General features: G+C 51.6%; 1 protein-coding gene across 1 annotated transcript; it reads left to right on the forward strand.

The window, feature by feature from the left end:
• The first annotated feature begins 266 nt into the window (after positions 1-266).
• GFI1 (growth factor independent 1 transcriptional repressor) lies at positions 267-13561 on the forward strand. The gene is made up of 8 exons (XM_042807393.1): positions 267-332; positions 455-658; positions 2408-2636; positions 2899-3105; positions 7757-8172; positions 8263-8400; positions 9983-10148; positions 12238-13561. The coding sequence occupies exons 3-8, from the start codon at positions 2522-2524 to the stop codon at positions 12414-12416; spliced, it is 1221 nt and encodes a 406-aa protein (XP_042663327.1). The 5' UTR covers positions 267-332; positions 455-658; positions 2408-2521; the 3' UTR covers positions 12417-13561.

Raw genomic sequence — 13561 nt, forward strand, 5'->3', positions numbered from 1 at the left:
CAGGGCTCGGCGGCGGCGGGCGGCGCGTCCCCCGGGGCCGGGGCCGGGGCCGGGGCCGGGGCCGGGGCCGGGGCCGGGGCCGGGGCCGGGGCCGGGGCCGGGATGCTGCGCGGGGCCGGCGCCTCCGTCCCCTGCCCTCCGCCGCTGCCCGCCTTGAGTCAATCTGTGTTGTGAATCTGTGACTTGTTCTCGTTGCGGAAGTTGAAGGGGATCCAAGAATAGTTCAGATAGATGTGTGTAATTTCTAGAGCAGAACCCTGAGAGAAATTAAACGCCCGATTCCAGAATGACACTTTGATGTCGCTTCTGCGAGCCCTGTGAGGTGGAATACGGTAAGACATTTTAATTTGAGGAAAAAAGAGAGAAAGAGGAGAGGGGGAACAGTGTCTCATCTGTGAGGCTTTGGCTTTTTTTTTTTTTTTAAAAGCTTTTTTTTTTTTTGTTGTTGTTGCAGAAGCTCCTAACGCTCAGGAAGTGGAATTTGTGGTTTAGGGGGCCGAGCTCTAAAGGAGTTGAGAGAGACAGAAAAGAAAAAAAAAGAAAAGCCAACTCAAGCACCATTGCTCCTTAAAGGGTGGCTAAATTTAAAGACACCCAAACTAGCCGGCTGTGGCGCAAACCCCGTCTGCAGCCCAGCTTCCTTCGCCCCTCTAAATGGGTAAGCGCTCTTGCTTTTCTCGCCTCGCGTGGGCAGCTGCCGGCGGGCGGGCCCGGGTGGCACCGGCCCCAGCCGTGCGTGGCGTGGCGGCTGGGGGAGGCGCCGGCCTCGCGCCCCCACAGCGGCGACCCCTGGAGGGCGCGGGCCCCGCGTGCCGCCAACGGCCGGCGGGAGGGCGCGGGGCCGGGGCCGGCGGCGGAGCGACGGGCAGGTGGGCTGCGCGACGCGCCTTCCCACGGGCCCGGCCGCCGCCCGGCGGGCTCCGGCCTTGGCCGGCGGGGCGGGGCGGGGGGGGGAGGCCGGCGGCGCCTCCGCGGCTTTTGGAGGGAAAAGCGCCGCGCCGGGACGAAAACACGCGGCAGAAGCGGCGCCCGGAGCCCCTCCAACGGCGGCGGCTGCCGTTGCTGTCGGGGAGGGCGACGCATTAGCGGGCCGCTTTGATTTCTCGCCCCCTCTGCGCAGGCTGCCAGCCCCCGCTCAAGGATGGACCGCAGCGCAGGTGGGCCCGAGGAGCACCGCTCCCACCCGCCCGCCCGCTCGGCGCCGTGCCCGGGGGCGGTGCCTCCTCGGCGGCCCAGAGCGGCCCTGCCCCGCCGGGCGCCGAGGGGCCGGGGCTTCGCCGCGTCGCGCAGCCGGGGTCGCCACCTGCGGGGCAGCTGCCGCGCCCACGCCGGGGGGCTCCGCTCCGGGCGGGGCCGGGCCCCTTCCCTCCTTTCCCCGTTCGCGAACTTGAGGCCACTGAGGGAAGGGGGGAAAGAAACCCACATCCGAGCCCCCTGAAGTCCCCCAAAAGTACCAAACAAACGTCGGTTTTTGCAAAGTGGGAAGTGTAACGGTAGAGGCGGCCCGGCGCTGGACGGGTTCGAGTGAAACTCTCCCGCCTTCTCCCCGGGAGCAGGCGCGGGACCGCTCTCGTTAAACCGGTGCCTCTCCCCCTCGGTCCCCTGGCTCCCTGCAGGGCCCCCCCCCAGGAGGTTTCCCACCCCGTCTCTCTCCCCGCCCCGGCTTTCGCTACCCGCAGCTGCTGGTGCCGCGGCACCTTGCAGCTGCGGGCTGCAGCAGAGATGCCGTTTTATTCGTTTTCGCGTTATCGTGGTTGGCGCTGGATGGGTGAATCAGGCCCTCCGACAGCAACAGCCTCTCAGGCGTCGGGTTTAAGCTGTCGGGTTTGTAACGACGCTCCCGGCAGCAGCCCCACGCCGTCCAGCCCGCTCTGGGTGGCGGTGACCGACACAGCCATTGCGAGGGTGCGTTTTGTTGGCGCCGCTTTCGCGCGGACGCAAACATGGAGGCGCGGTGCGCCCACTCTGCCCAGCGCGGCCATGGAGGGACGGAGGTGCACCTGACCGCTCCCCTCCCTTCCCCCCGCTCCCTCAGTCCCCGGTCGTCCGACGGACGGTGCCCGGCCGCTGCCTGTTCCCCGCGATCCGGTAGCCGCCGTCGCGCCGGCATCCGTCCGCCGACGGGCCGGGCACCGCTCGCCGCCAGGCCGCCGGAGCGTTGCTCGGGACGGCCCCAGGGGCAACGGGGGGCTGTGGGGCAGCGTTGGCCGGGGGGTGGCGGGGAGCTGAGTCGCCGCGCTCCGGGAAGGGAAGGGAAAGGGGGGCGGAGGGGGGGGCGAGGCGAGCGGGGCCGGGGGCAGCGGCCAGAGCCACCTGCGCGCCGCCACCTGGCGCGCCGCCCCCGGCGACCGGCCCCTCCCGGCCGGCGCCCCGGGCCCTCACCGGCGGGCTCGGCGCCTCCCCGCAGGTCGCCTCCCCGCCGCCGCCCCGTGGGAGACTCAGGGGTGACGCTCGCCGCCGCCGCCGTGCCCGGCGCTTGGAGAAGGGAGGGCGGCCGCGCCGGCCGTGGCAGCACCCCACCATGCCGAGGTCCTTCCTAGTGAAGAGCAAGAAAGCGCACAGCTACCACCAGCCCCGCTCCGCCGACGAGGACTACAGCCTGCGGCTGGAGACGGTGCTAGCGCAGATCTGTGCAGGTAGGAGACCCTCGGTGCCCGCCTGGCTGGCGGCGGCCACAGCCCGCCCGCCCCGCATTGCCCCGCAGCCGGCGGCACCGGCACTGGCCGCTGGCTGTGCAGCCCCCCGGCACCGCACCCCCGCGGGACGCCGGAGGGGCTGACGCGGGCTTGAAGAGAGTCCGACAGCAAAACTTGGTGGGAGCTGGGCCGCGGCGGGAGGTGGCTGGCTCCCCCGGCGGACCCACACTGAGGAGCGCCCCTCGCCCGCTTTGCCTTGCAGACGGCAAGATCCCCGAGGACACGGGGCTGTGCCGCACCGTCCTGCCCGATCCGGAGCCTTCCCAGGGGCGCTTCTCCCCGGAATCCCACCTTACCGAGGCTGCCGATGGCACCTCCGAGTCAGCGCCCAGCTGCGAGGGCAGCGTCTGTGACAGGGTGTCCGAGTTTGAGGATTTCTGGAGACCTCCTTCGCCCTCCGTCTCGCCAGGTAGGACAGGGGCGAGCGGCACTCGGCGAGGGTCGGGCTGCGTGTCTGTGTTGTGGCCGTGGGGCTATGTCTCATGGCTGGGCGCTGCTATCGAAAACGAGTGGAAGGGACAGATTTGCCTTTTCCCACTGCATGCTTTTTCGGGTTATCTCTTTCGGGTTGCTTTTCAAGCCCGTCTCTCAGTGCCGAGGGAGCAGCGGGTGAAAGGCTGCAGGAAAATTGTGATGCCATTGGGCATTGATTTTTTTGGTTTCTGATTAATTGCTAGAGGTAAGACAGTGATGTTTTAAAGGTCCCAGCATTTTCCTACAGGGTCCTGCTACCCGGACTTTAGATTTTTTTTAAGACAGTGAAAATTTCTACTAGGTTGTCTATATACCTGTAGTAAACAGCATTGACTCTGTGTTTTGTACTACCTCCTAGACATTTTCCCTAACTCCCTTTCAGGTTATTTCTTGCCTCTTGCCTATAAAAAGGATCTCTCCCTCCTTCCCTCCCCCACTTCTCTCTCTTTTTTTGTTTTGTTTTGTTTATTTTTTTTTTTCTAAAAACACATTCGTAAAAAACAGAGGAAAATAATGACGGTCAGATTTAAACACCCCAAATCCAGGAAACTCACACTTATGGCTGCAGTGCCTGTCTCTAGCTCTCTCGTCCTGTCTTTGATGTGGTTGGAGCAGTGGGAGATGCTGTCCCCAGCCTGACGCGAATACTTATCTCGTTAAAAATACAATGGTGTCATTTTATAACAAAAATACATATATATAAAACCCACTTTTTATTGCCTCGGTTAAAAAGTGACAGCTGGAAAAAAAAAAACACACAACAATTTCTGTCTTAGTGAAGGAAAAATTGTTTCAGCTTTACCGACTGTCAGCGGACACCCGCAAACAAATACCTAGTCCTGTTTCCCCACCGATTTCCCCACTTCGTCTTTACAATGTCCTTGCATATCAACGGCTGATTGTAATGATGTGTGTTTGCATTTTGAAAGCCTCCCCCTTAAAGAGTCCTAAAGCCATTTGAGGGGACATTCAAAATGCTGTCCAGTATCATCACAGCCAGCACGACAGTTTCAGTCTGTGCAAATGACAGACCAGACCAAATGCAGCAATGCAGCAGTCTCTCCTTTGCTAATATTTCTGCACAAGGTGTAGCAATGTGTGTAATTTTCATTCTATCAAATTTGTCCTGCTCCTCCTTCCCCAAACAATTACCATTTCTGCATGGGAAACAGACCATTTTTGCGAGTTGTCTAAAAGATATAAAATGGAGCCAGTATTTACCAGGGCTGCCCTGCCTTTCCCTCCTCCCCACTCATTTCTTCCCTTGCTGTGGGATTCGTTAGCTCCCAGCCTACTATTCAGCTACCCAGGGAAGACATCTTTGCAAAATGAGGGGGACCTCCTCAGATAAAGATTTTCAGGTGGGGGAAAGGGTGGTCCTGGGACCGTCTGATCCCATTCACAGGAGGAACAGGAAGGTAAGAGACTCCAAGTAGTGTAAGGAAAGAGCTTTATTAAATGAACCTCGGTGCATAGAGAGAGGTGCCGTTATGTTAATGATGAAGGCAGTGGCAGCAGCATTAGGTGGTCAGGTTTCCTCCCACAGCTCCCCCCAAGACCTCTGCCTTCCAGCTGCTTTGTCAGATTCAGCGTGGAGCTGGAATTTGTGCCTAGGTCACTTCTGCAAGATGCACTGGTGAGAGACTGGATTTCTATGATTGTGTTTGTCTGGGTGGGGCACAGTTTCTGTGCTTTGACAGGCAGGGCAGATGAGAAATTATGTGTCTAAATCATGCTCAGGGCAGGTGTGGTGAGTAGTACTATTGCCCCTTATCCCTAGAAGTGAAGGTAGGTGCAGGTTGCACTTCAGTACGCAGTGAAAGCCAAGTTCCAGGTTTGTCTTTGAGTGCTGTGCTGCCGATCCAGGTGGGCATGCACGGACACAATACCTGTTAACACTAATACCTTGCTGTTGCTAACTCCATCAGTGCAAATCACTTGGTTATTTAACCTCACTTTCTATGTGTGTCTGTAATCACATGCATTTGTATAGACAGAAGGTGCCTGATAGCTCAGTGCAGCAGTATATTAGTATCTCCTGATGAGCCTGTTGATGCTGCAGTCTTGGAGAGAGGCTTTTACTGGGTTTAATAGAGTTCTACAGAGAGCATGTTGTTTTGTGGTCTGTGGGGAAGACACCTGAATCTTTGCTGTGTATATCAATCTGTACCCGACCGTTTCAGATTGTGTTTGCTTTACCTTCAAAAAAAAAGCATTTGTGTTTTTTTCTCCTAGAAGTGGTCTATAGAAAGGCTACACATAATTGCTAGGAAGAGGAGGGAGAATCTGTCTCTCCCTCCCTGCTCACCCCTTCGAGGCCTAGATGCTGTGGAAAGGAGGAGCGGCAGACAGAGAGTGCCCTGCAGTGTGGCAGAGCAGGGTTTGCAGGTCGCCTTGACACTGGGTACAGGGCTTGGATGGCTTGAGCTTGCCCCTGAGAAGTATAGGGTGAGTGGCTCCCCTGCACTTGTGCTTGAGAGGTCTCCAAAGCATATGAGGTGATGGAAGGAACATTGCACGCAAACTGATCTGTGGTGCAGTGTTTACTGTGTCCCGTGTCGCCAATTCCAAGGGCTCAAAAATCAGGTCAGCCTTCCCTCTCCTCTCACTAACGGACTGGCTTAGAAATCAAGATTGTAAGTTATACCTTATGGATATTCAGTTCTAGCACTGAAATATTGAGCGTTTACGTTTTCGTGCTTTTCTTTACAGTCTGGGCTAGAAGTCGACTTTAAGAGGAAAAAAAGTTAAAACAAGAACAAGCAAACAAAAGGAAAGCTGAGGGCCTGATGAAATCATGCAGTTTCAAGAGCTGGGGCTTTAAGATAGTTTTGAATCTTGCGATAAAATCGTGAGACATGGCAACACTGAAACTGGTTGCAAAGACACAAGATAGATGATGTGACGCTGACCACAACTTTGCAGTCAGTGCAGAACAGGAAAAATCATGCTCAGCACCATGTCAGCTAATTTGATTTCATCGCTGTGTTCAGATGTCCCAGTTGGTATGTGCGCATATATTTCCAACCAAAAGACTGCTAATTTCAGTGGAAGAATTTGAGACTGTTAACATCTGAAATTATGTAAAAGATAGGGAACAATCAAGTCATTCAAAGCTCAATTTTCACCTCATTTCCCGTTCCCTTCTGTAACCCTCAGTGACCATCTGCCTATCCAAATGGATAGCCTAACACATCATGCCTTCCTTCCCTAGCCCACCTCTGGTTATCTTGGTTTGCAGAAGGTTGAGAAAGCCATGGGAGCTGTGAAGCTGACAGGAATGAGAAAAAGCAAGAGAGCATTCAGTTGTGGGTGGACAAGTTTTTGGGTAAGGGAGGTTATTCTGAAAGCCCAAGTTGTAAGGGATGCCAATATCTCTATTGGCATCAGCACTTCAGCAGTTAATAAGTTCTTCTTTTCCTTGGTTCACTAAAACATCTGTCCAGTGAAGACATTTGACTCTCCCAGTGCCTGTTGTGATGAAGAGTGAAAGCAGAGCACCTTGGGCATTAATCAGCTTCTCTGGCAGTCACAGTTGGGACCTGGTGCCTCATGTTACCTGCCCAACTGTGCTTTCATCTATGCGAGGCTCCCTGAGCATTTGTGCCGTTAGACACTGATCTCAAAGGCTGTGTTCCTGCCATTGCATCAGACTCTGCAAGTGTGATTAACCTCGTGGTGCCCACTGCCTTGGTCAGATGCCGTTGCCAAAGGTGAGCCTGTTAGAGCCAGCTGAAGCCATCTGAGCTTGTCCTGGTGGAAGACCGCTTTGATTATGACTGCTGGGAAAATATTTTTGTGTCTTCAATTTTTAATGTGACCTATACCGATTATTTTGTGAAGCTCTATGTTTTGGGTGAACTCAGTTTCTTTACTTGGAGAAACTCAGAGAAATCTGAAACAACCATGATTTTATTTCAGATGAGGACTGATTTTAGTTATTTTTTTTCTGAAAAAGTGAGGCATGACATTCAAGCACCTCAGGAGCTGTTCTTTATTTCAATTATACCGTAGTGCAGTTACGAACAGTTGTGACATGAAGTTGAGAGACTAGATTTGGGTATTAAATTGTTTAACAAGCAGCTTTTAGTTTTGTTGAACAGGTAAATCTTGGCACACTTGCTCCTTCTGGCACCTCTTCAATGTCATATTTGGTATATGGATGTGTGGGATCTACATCAGAGCTTAAACATGTGGACTGTCAGCTTTGATGCCCATCTTGAGACATAGTAGATACACTTTTCTGAGGAGCTGCAGATAAAACCAAAGGAAGTTGCAGATGGAGTCGTTTAGTGTCTCAGCAGTTAGATCAGTGTGTACACACCTGGGCACCCAGAGTTGGAGACAGACAAAATTGGTGACTGCTTTAAGTAATTTGTCTGGGACAACAGGTGAGTAGGTAGTACTGGATGCACAGACCCTCCTGTGCAGTGTAACATATCCTTCCATTAGAGATGAAAGGGCAGCCTTAATGTGCAGTGCAGGGGTCTGGCTCTGGGCAACAATTGAGTGCTGAAATGATTCTGCCCCGTGGTAGTGGCTGGATTGTGGAGCGCACTAATTCCCATGCCCTTGTGTTTCTGCAGCCTCGGAGCGATCTGTGTGTCCATCCCTAGATGAAGCACCCCCCTTCTCGGTGCCCTTCAAACCGTACATGTGGAACAGCCTGGGTGGCTCCGAGCTGAGGCACCTTGTGCAAAGCTACAGGCCCTGCCCGCCGCTGGAGCGAACCTCAGCCCTGGGGCTCTTCTGCGAGCGAGGCTCCGAGCCTGCCCTCTACGGTGCAGAGTGTAGCTCTTCCCTGGGGCTTTATGGTGACTTCGGCTCCCCAGGCCCGGGGCTGTTTGAGCGGCCACCGGCAGCAGCACCTGGACTCTATGCCGAGACGCAGCCTGGGCTGCAGCAAGAGAAGGGGCCAGGTGGCATCAAAGTGGAGTCGGACCTCTTGTGCCGCCCATTGCTCATCAGCACTGGCTCTTACAAGTGTGTCAAGTGCAGCAAGGTAGGGATCCCTTCCTCCCACACTGGTTGTGACTCTTCCCCAGCCCTTTCTCCCTGGCAAGCCTTGACCCTGTGTGCTCTCTCCCCTCAGGTCTTCTCCACACCACATGGCCTTGAGGTGCATGTGCGCCGCTCACACAGTGGCACGAGGCCCTTTGCCTGTGACATGTGTGGCAAGACCTTCGGCCATGCAGTCAGCCTGGAGCAGCACAAGGCCGTGCACTCGCAGGTGAGAGTGGGGCGGACTGCCAGGATGAAGGTCCGAGGGCCGGGGCCAGCTGCTTGCTTCAGCTGGCTCTGGGGAGGCCATGAAAGCAATCACAAGGCAGTAGGTGGGCATCCAAACTGAGGAGAGGAGGAGAACATGGTAGGGCTGCAGTGAGCAGTTGTGTGTGAAGAATATGGTGGCAGGCAGAGGAAAGGGTGGGTAGCTAGTGAGCAAAGGAGCAAATCAACAAATGAAAGAACACAGGCTTTGTTTCCATTCCCCAGACTTGCGTGCTTCTGTATTAAGCAATGGGCACTTTTGGCACTCCAGAAGTAACAGATAATAAATAATAAATTTTCACTCTCGGAGCTGGAAATTGTAATGCGTATGCGGACTTTTTTTAACAGCGAAAGCAACTCACGGTGCTTTCTTTCGATGCAGCACTCCTCATTCTTTCTCCTCCCCTCCCCCAAAGAAGTGAGCCTTCCCTTGTTCGTAGTCATTGTGTCTGTGCCGGGAACATCTGAACGACCAGTCAGGTATAGAGCACAGACTTCATCCGTCTCGACACACTCTGAGTCACACACCAAAAGAATATGGTAGTTATGTTTGGTAGGAGGACTTGTAACATTTTCCACCTGCTGATATTGTGCCATATTTCCCCGTCACCCACCCACTTGACCTGGCAAATCTTCCTTCTTCGGAGTGGCTTTTGGAGGATAAAGTTACAGCAATGTTTTTTGCTAACTGTTTTATTTACAATTTCATGAGTGTGCAACAGCAGAGCACACAATGAGGGGAAATATCGCCCATTAAATTATGATGAAAAGAGCAGCACTGCATATTGTGTCCATGGAGGGGACAACATTTCAGAGAGAGTGTATTAGAAGCCATATAAAGTAGGGTGATTGTATGAAAGCACAGCAGGAAGAGGAAGGTGCGTTGGTAGTTAAAGGATGGAAAGAAGAGATGATTTATGGTGGAAGAAGGTAGTGGAGAGGAGTGTGTGAGGGAGAATAGAGAGACAGCAAAGTCTTAATGCACCTATTTTGGTACATTAAAGGAGTAAGCCAAAAACCTGTTTTCCCCAGGTGCTCTAGGTACCTTTCACTTGAATTTTAATGGACCCACAAATAAGCAGTTAGTTGTTACCCTGCCAGCAGAAGTCAGCCTGCCACAGAGATTTCCCAGGAGAGCCAATCAGACCTCAGCACCCACTTTCCTGTGTACAGTGGAGAGGCAGCCTCCGAACAGTGCTGCAGCTGTTGGGCTTCCCAGTGGAGTGATCATGTCTTGGCCCCTGTTGAAATGTGCAGGTGGACTCTGCCTGGTCAGTCGGTCTGCTCCCACCTGGCCATTCCTGCCAGCAGGAAGAGCTGTTCAATTACATTTTTGTGAGGAGCAGTGCAGAGCACTGGGAGGGGGTGCATTATCTTTTTTATTACGTAGTGCTATGATGCCACTGTTAGCATCTCCGCAGGTCAGTCCAGCTCTCTGGAGAAGTAGAAGCACTTGCTAAGGCAGAAGGGGCAACACTGATGTGCTGCCTGATGGTTTGTTGGTGTGGTGTAATGTGTGTGTGTTTGGGCTCCTCTCTCTACAGGAACGCAGCTTTGATTGTAAGATTTGTGGCAAGAGTTTTAAGAGATCTTCGACTCTGTCCACCCACCTGCTCATCCACTCGGACACCCGGCCCTATCCATGCCAGTACTGTGGGAAGCGGTTCCACCAGAAATCTGATATGAAGAAACACACCTTCATTCACACAGGTCAGCCTCGCAGCTGTTGGTGTTCAGCCCCAACTGTGAGGGCAGATCTTTGAAGAGATCATGCTACAGCAGTCCATTCCATCTCAGCTGGGACAGTACATGGACCTCTCCGTGCTTCTCACTGCCCTGTTGCTGTTCATGCTCTCTGAGCTGTACTCATGCAAAGGAGGGTGATTTAAATGTGGTTTCATGAACAGCAGCTGCAAAATAACCCAAATCCTCACAATCCAATCAGTGTTCCCTTAAGAGGATCCACTACTGTTTATTCAAAGGGCTTTTGTGTAAGATGATTTGTAGAGTATTATATTCATGTAGCCCTGATTTACATCTGAGTTCCCTGGAAAATGACAGGTGATTTTGACTGCAGCATTTCTTTTTGCAGGATCTACCAATTTACAGTAGGAACAAGAGGAGTCTCCTCCTCTAGATCAAACACTAAACTGGAGGACCTAGGGTCCAACTCTTAGTCTAAATATTTGTTCAGAGATTGTCTGCACTTCCACCCGGACTTTCAGAGAAATGGCTGCAGTTTGATACAGAATGGAAGGAGAGGTGCAGAGTTCTCAAGTTTCACTGTTAGTAATAAACATGGAAACTAATAAAGTGTAGGTGAATCACCAGAGGAAAATGTTTTTAAAATATCATTCAGTGAGAAGGCAGGTTTATCAGAAATCTTTAAAAGAAAATTTTGCCTCTCAGACCCGCACCATTCACTTAAAGTAGAGGGAAATGAATGATGTGTGAGATACAGAAGCATTTGTAGACATGAAATAACAGCTGTACTGGCCAAACCCAAGGTTCAGATGACCAAAATCCTGTTTCCTGATAGCGACCACTAGCAGATAACAAGGGTGAAGCCTGAAAATGGCAAGTATGTAGAAAGATGGCATTATATGTAGCACTGCTTGGTTGTGACTTTTCTAGATCACAAGCAGTGAACAATAAGCGTTACTTACAAAGAATCTTCACTCGTTTGCTGGATGAAAATTAACTATTTAGGAAGTAATACAAGAAGTATTTCCATAGTAACTTTTTCAAATGAGGCTTGATTAAGTAGAATTTCAGCCAAATTCTGAATCAGTCAAAACCATTATTTTGTTGTGAGATCAGAAACTCACAATTTAAAAGCCCGGGCTTTTACATTGCTAATGTAAACCCATGTCCTTAACTGAATCAGGCATCCCTTTCATATGCAGTGTACACTTGTGAACTGAACCTGCAGCACATTTTGTATTATTTTATGTTTCTAAGAATCTGATCTGCAAACATGCAAAGAATTTGTTGCTCCAGCTGAAGTCAGTGGGCTCTGCAGGTGCAAAGCCACTCTGAAAATCAGGCTTGGTTTTTGTGGTTGGGTTCCCTTTTACCCGTTATTTGATAATAAACACTATGAAAATGGATTGAGATCCTGATCCCACGGAGGCCAGTGGAGTTTTGACACTGACATCTCCATAGGAGAAGTTCCGGGGGCTGGATTTATTCCCATTTTTGTTATTTGCCTGCAGGAGAACTTCAGGGCTGTCTCAGGGTGACTGCTAGCATTTCAGTGTGGGGAATGGAGAGATGAACAGGTCTCTGGATGAACCCTGCCCTTCAGGGTTCACTTAAAGGCCTTTATACCTCCCTTTGGGACAGACCCCAGCTCACTGGGTTTGGCTTAACAACCTTTATCTATCTGTTCCACCTGCCCCCATGCTGATGCTATAATAATCAATGTCAGGCATTCAGAATGACCTGGGGGCCTTCCCAGGAGTTCCTCATGTTTCTAGGACACAAAGCCAATTTAAATCACACAGAGCCCATGCCCTGAGAGCACTCTGTGCTTCAGGCTGCTCCCAGGACTCTACTGGGCAGATGGAGATGCAGCCAAGTTGAGGCCTGCTCAGCTTCAGTTCAGGCTCAGCTAATGCTTCAGGACTCCCAATTGCATGTTTTCTATAAGAATGACTTCTTTGGTAATCACACAGGAATCCTTTTGATTAGCTTTGAGGCCCAGTGTGCATTTCCTGTTTGCTCTGGTCCTGCATAAGCAGCATGTTGCCTCTTACATCCTCTGTCTCTCTCTCTCTCCCCTGCTTTCTGCTTGCAGGTGAGAAGCCTCACAAGTGCCAGGTGTGTGGAAAAGCCTTTAGTCAGAGCTCCAACCTCATCACCCACAGTCGGAAGCACACAGGCTTCAAGCCCTTTGGCTGTGATCTGTGTGGCAAAGGCTTCCAACGAAAGGTGGATTTACGGAGACACCGGGAGACACAGCACGGCTTGAAATGAGTCCCAACTGCAATACGGAGAGCACCTACAACACTATGAGAACAGACTCCCTTGGCTTCCCCGCTAGACTCAAGCCCCGTCCTGAGCACAGACACTGGCATTACCTTTCTGACCAGGAGCTCGGAGAGGAAAGAGGACAGGGCCATGCGTTGACAACTCAACCTGAATGACTGTGAAAGCGGAAATTAAAGGCCAGGGTTTCTCTCTTTCTCTTCCCCTCTCTGTTTCTGAAATAACACTGGAAAATAAGCCTTTTAGATATGAAGCCTGATACTCTAAAGATGGATAAGCTACCCAATATCTGTAAGCTGGAAAATATTTCTCCCATGGCCAAGATGAACCCCCTGAATTTTTCAGTAGCTTGAATCACTTTGCAAGGAAACATGGGTTTAACAGTGTTTACATGGTAATGACAGAGCCATCAGCATGTGGCGTAGGGAGCGCTTGCCTAGGTTGAGCTTCAGTGCTGAATAGCTTCATGCTGAATATTGTTTCCTGTCAGGAAAACCTGGAGGATCAGGACTGAACTGTGCAGTGTGATGTCTTGGTTTTTAAGCAAAGGTGCCAGCTTGGACCTGATCCTACTCTCACTTGTTCTGGTGCAAATCGGGAGCTGCATTAACAGTTATAGAGAGGCCCTTTTATCCTCCCTCTCTGTGCAAGGCCTGGCTGCGTGCATGTGTGTTTGAGTCATGGGGGGTTACTTCTTGCTACATCCACTAGGGAGAAGGAAGCTTGTGAAAGACAAGTGGAAAAGCCAAAGCACAGCCTTTTAAGGAGAAACGGATCCAACAAGTGATCCTGACTGAGGAGGGCAGGAGCACTGGGGAGGCTCTGTGCAGAACCATTACTGGCTTCCGCACTCTGGGCTTGTTCTAATAACTGGAAAATAGCTACTCAATAGCATCATTTGTATATTTGGGTTTGTTTTTTAATTTTTAAAGGGAAACTAACCTGAGGTGGGCAGGAATCATTATAAAAGTATAATTGACTGAATTTGCCTTAAATGACCCTGCATGTACCTCAGTTAAAAAAATGCTGTTTTTACTTTGTTGACAGGTTTGTAAATGTCCTTATTTTGATTTTATGGAGTGTCTTACGTTTATTGGTACATATTTATTGGAAGAATGTTTTAAGTTAATAAA

This window comes from Tyto alba, unplaced genomic scaffold (assembly GCF_018691265.1).
Source record: "Tyto alba isolate M040663 unplaced genomic scaffold, T.alba_DEE_v4.0 Super-Scaffold_1000006, whole genome shotgun sequence".
In the NCBI taxonomy this organism is placed as follows: domain Eukaryota; kingdom Metazoa; phylum Chordata; class Aves; order Strigiformes; family Tytonidae; genus Tyto; species Tyto alba.

Coding starts and splice junctions, on each gene's coding strand:
- GFI1 (XM_042807393.1), top strand. CDS start 2,522: ATGCCGAGGTCCTTCCTAGTGAAGAGCAAGAAAGCGCACAGCTACCAC. Junction 2,637..2,898: donor GCTAGCGCAGATCTGTGCAG/GTAGGAGACCCT, acceptor TTTGCCTTGCAG/ACGGCAAGATCCCCGAGGAC. Junction 3,106..7,756: donor TTCGCCCTCCGTCTCGCCAG/GTAGGACAGGGG, acceptor GTGTTTCTGCAG/CCTCGGAGCGATCTGTGTGT.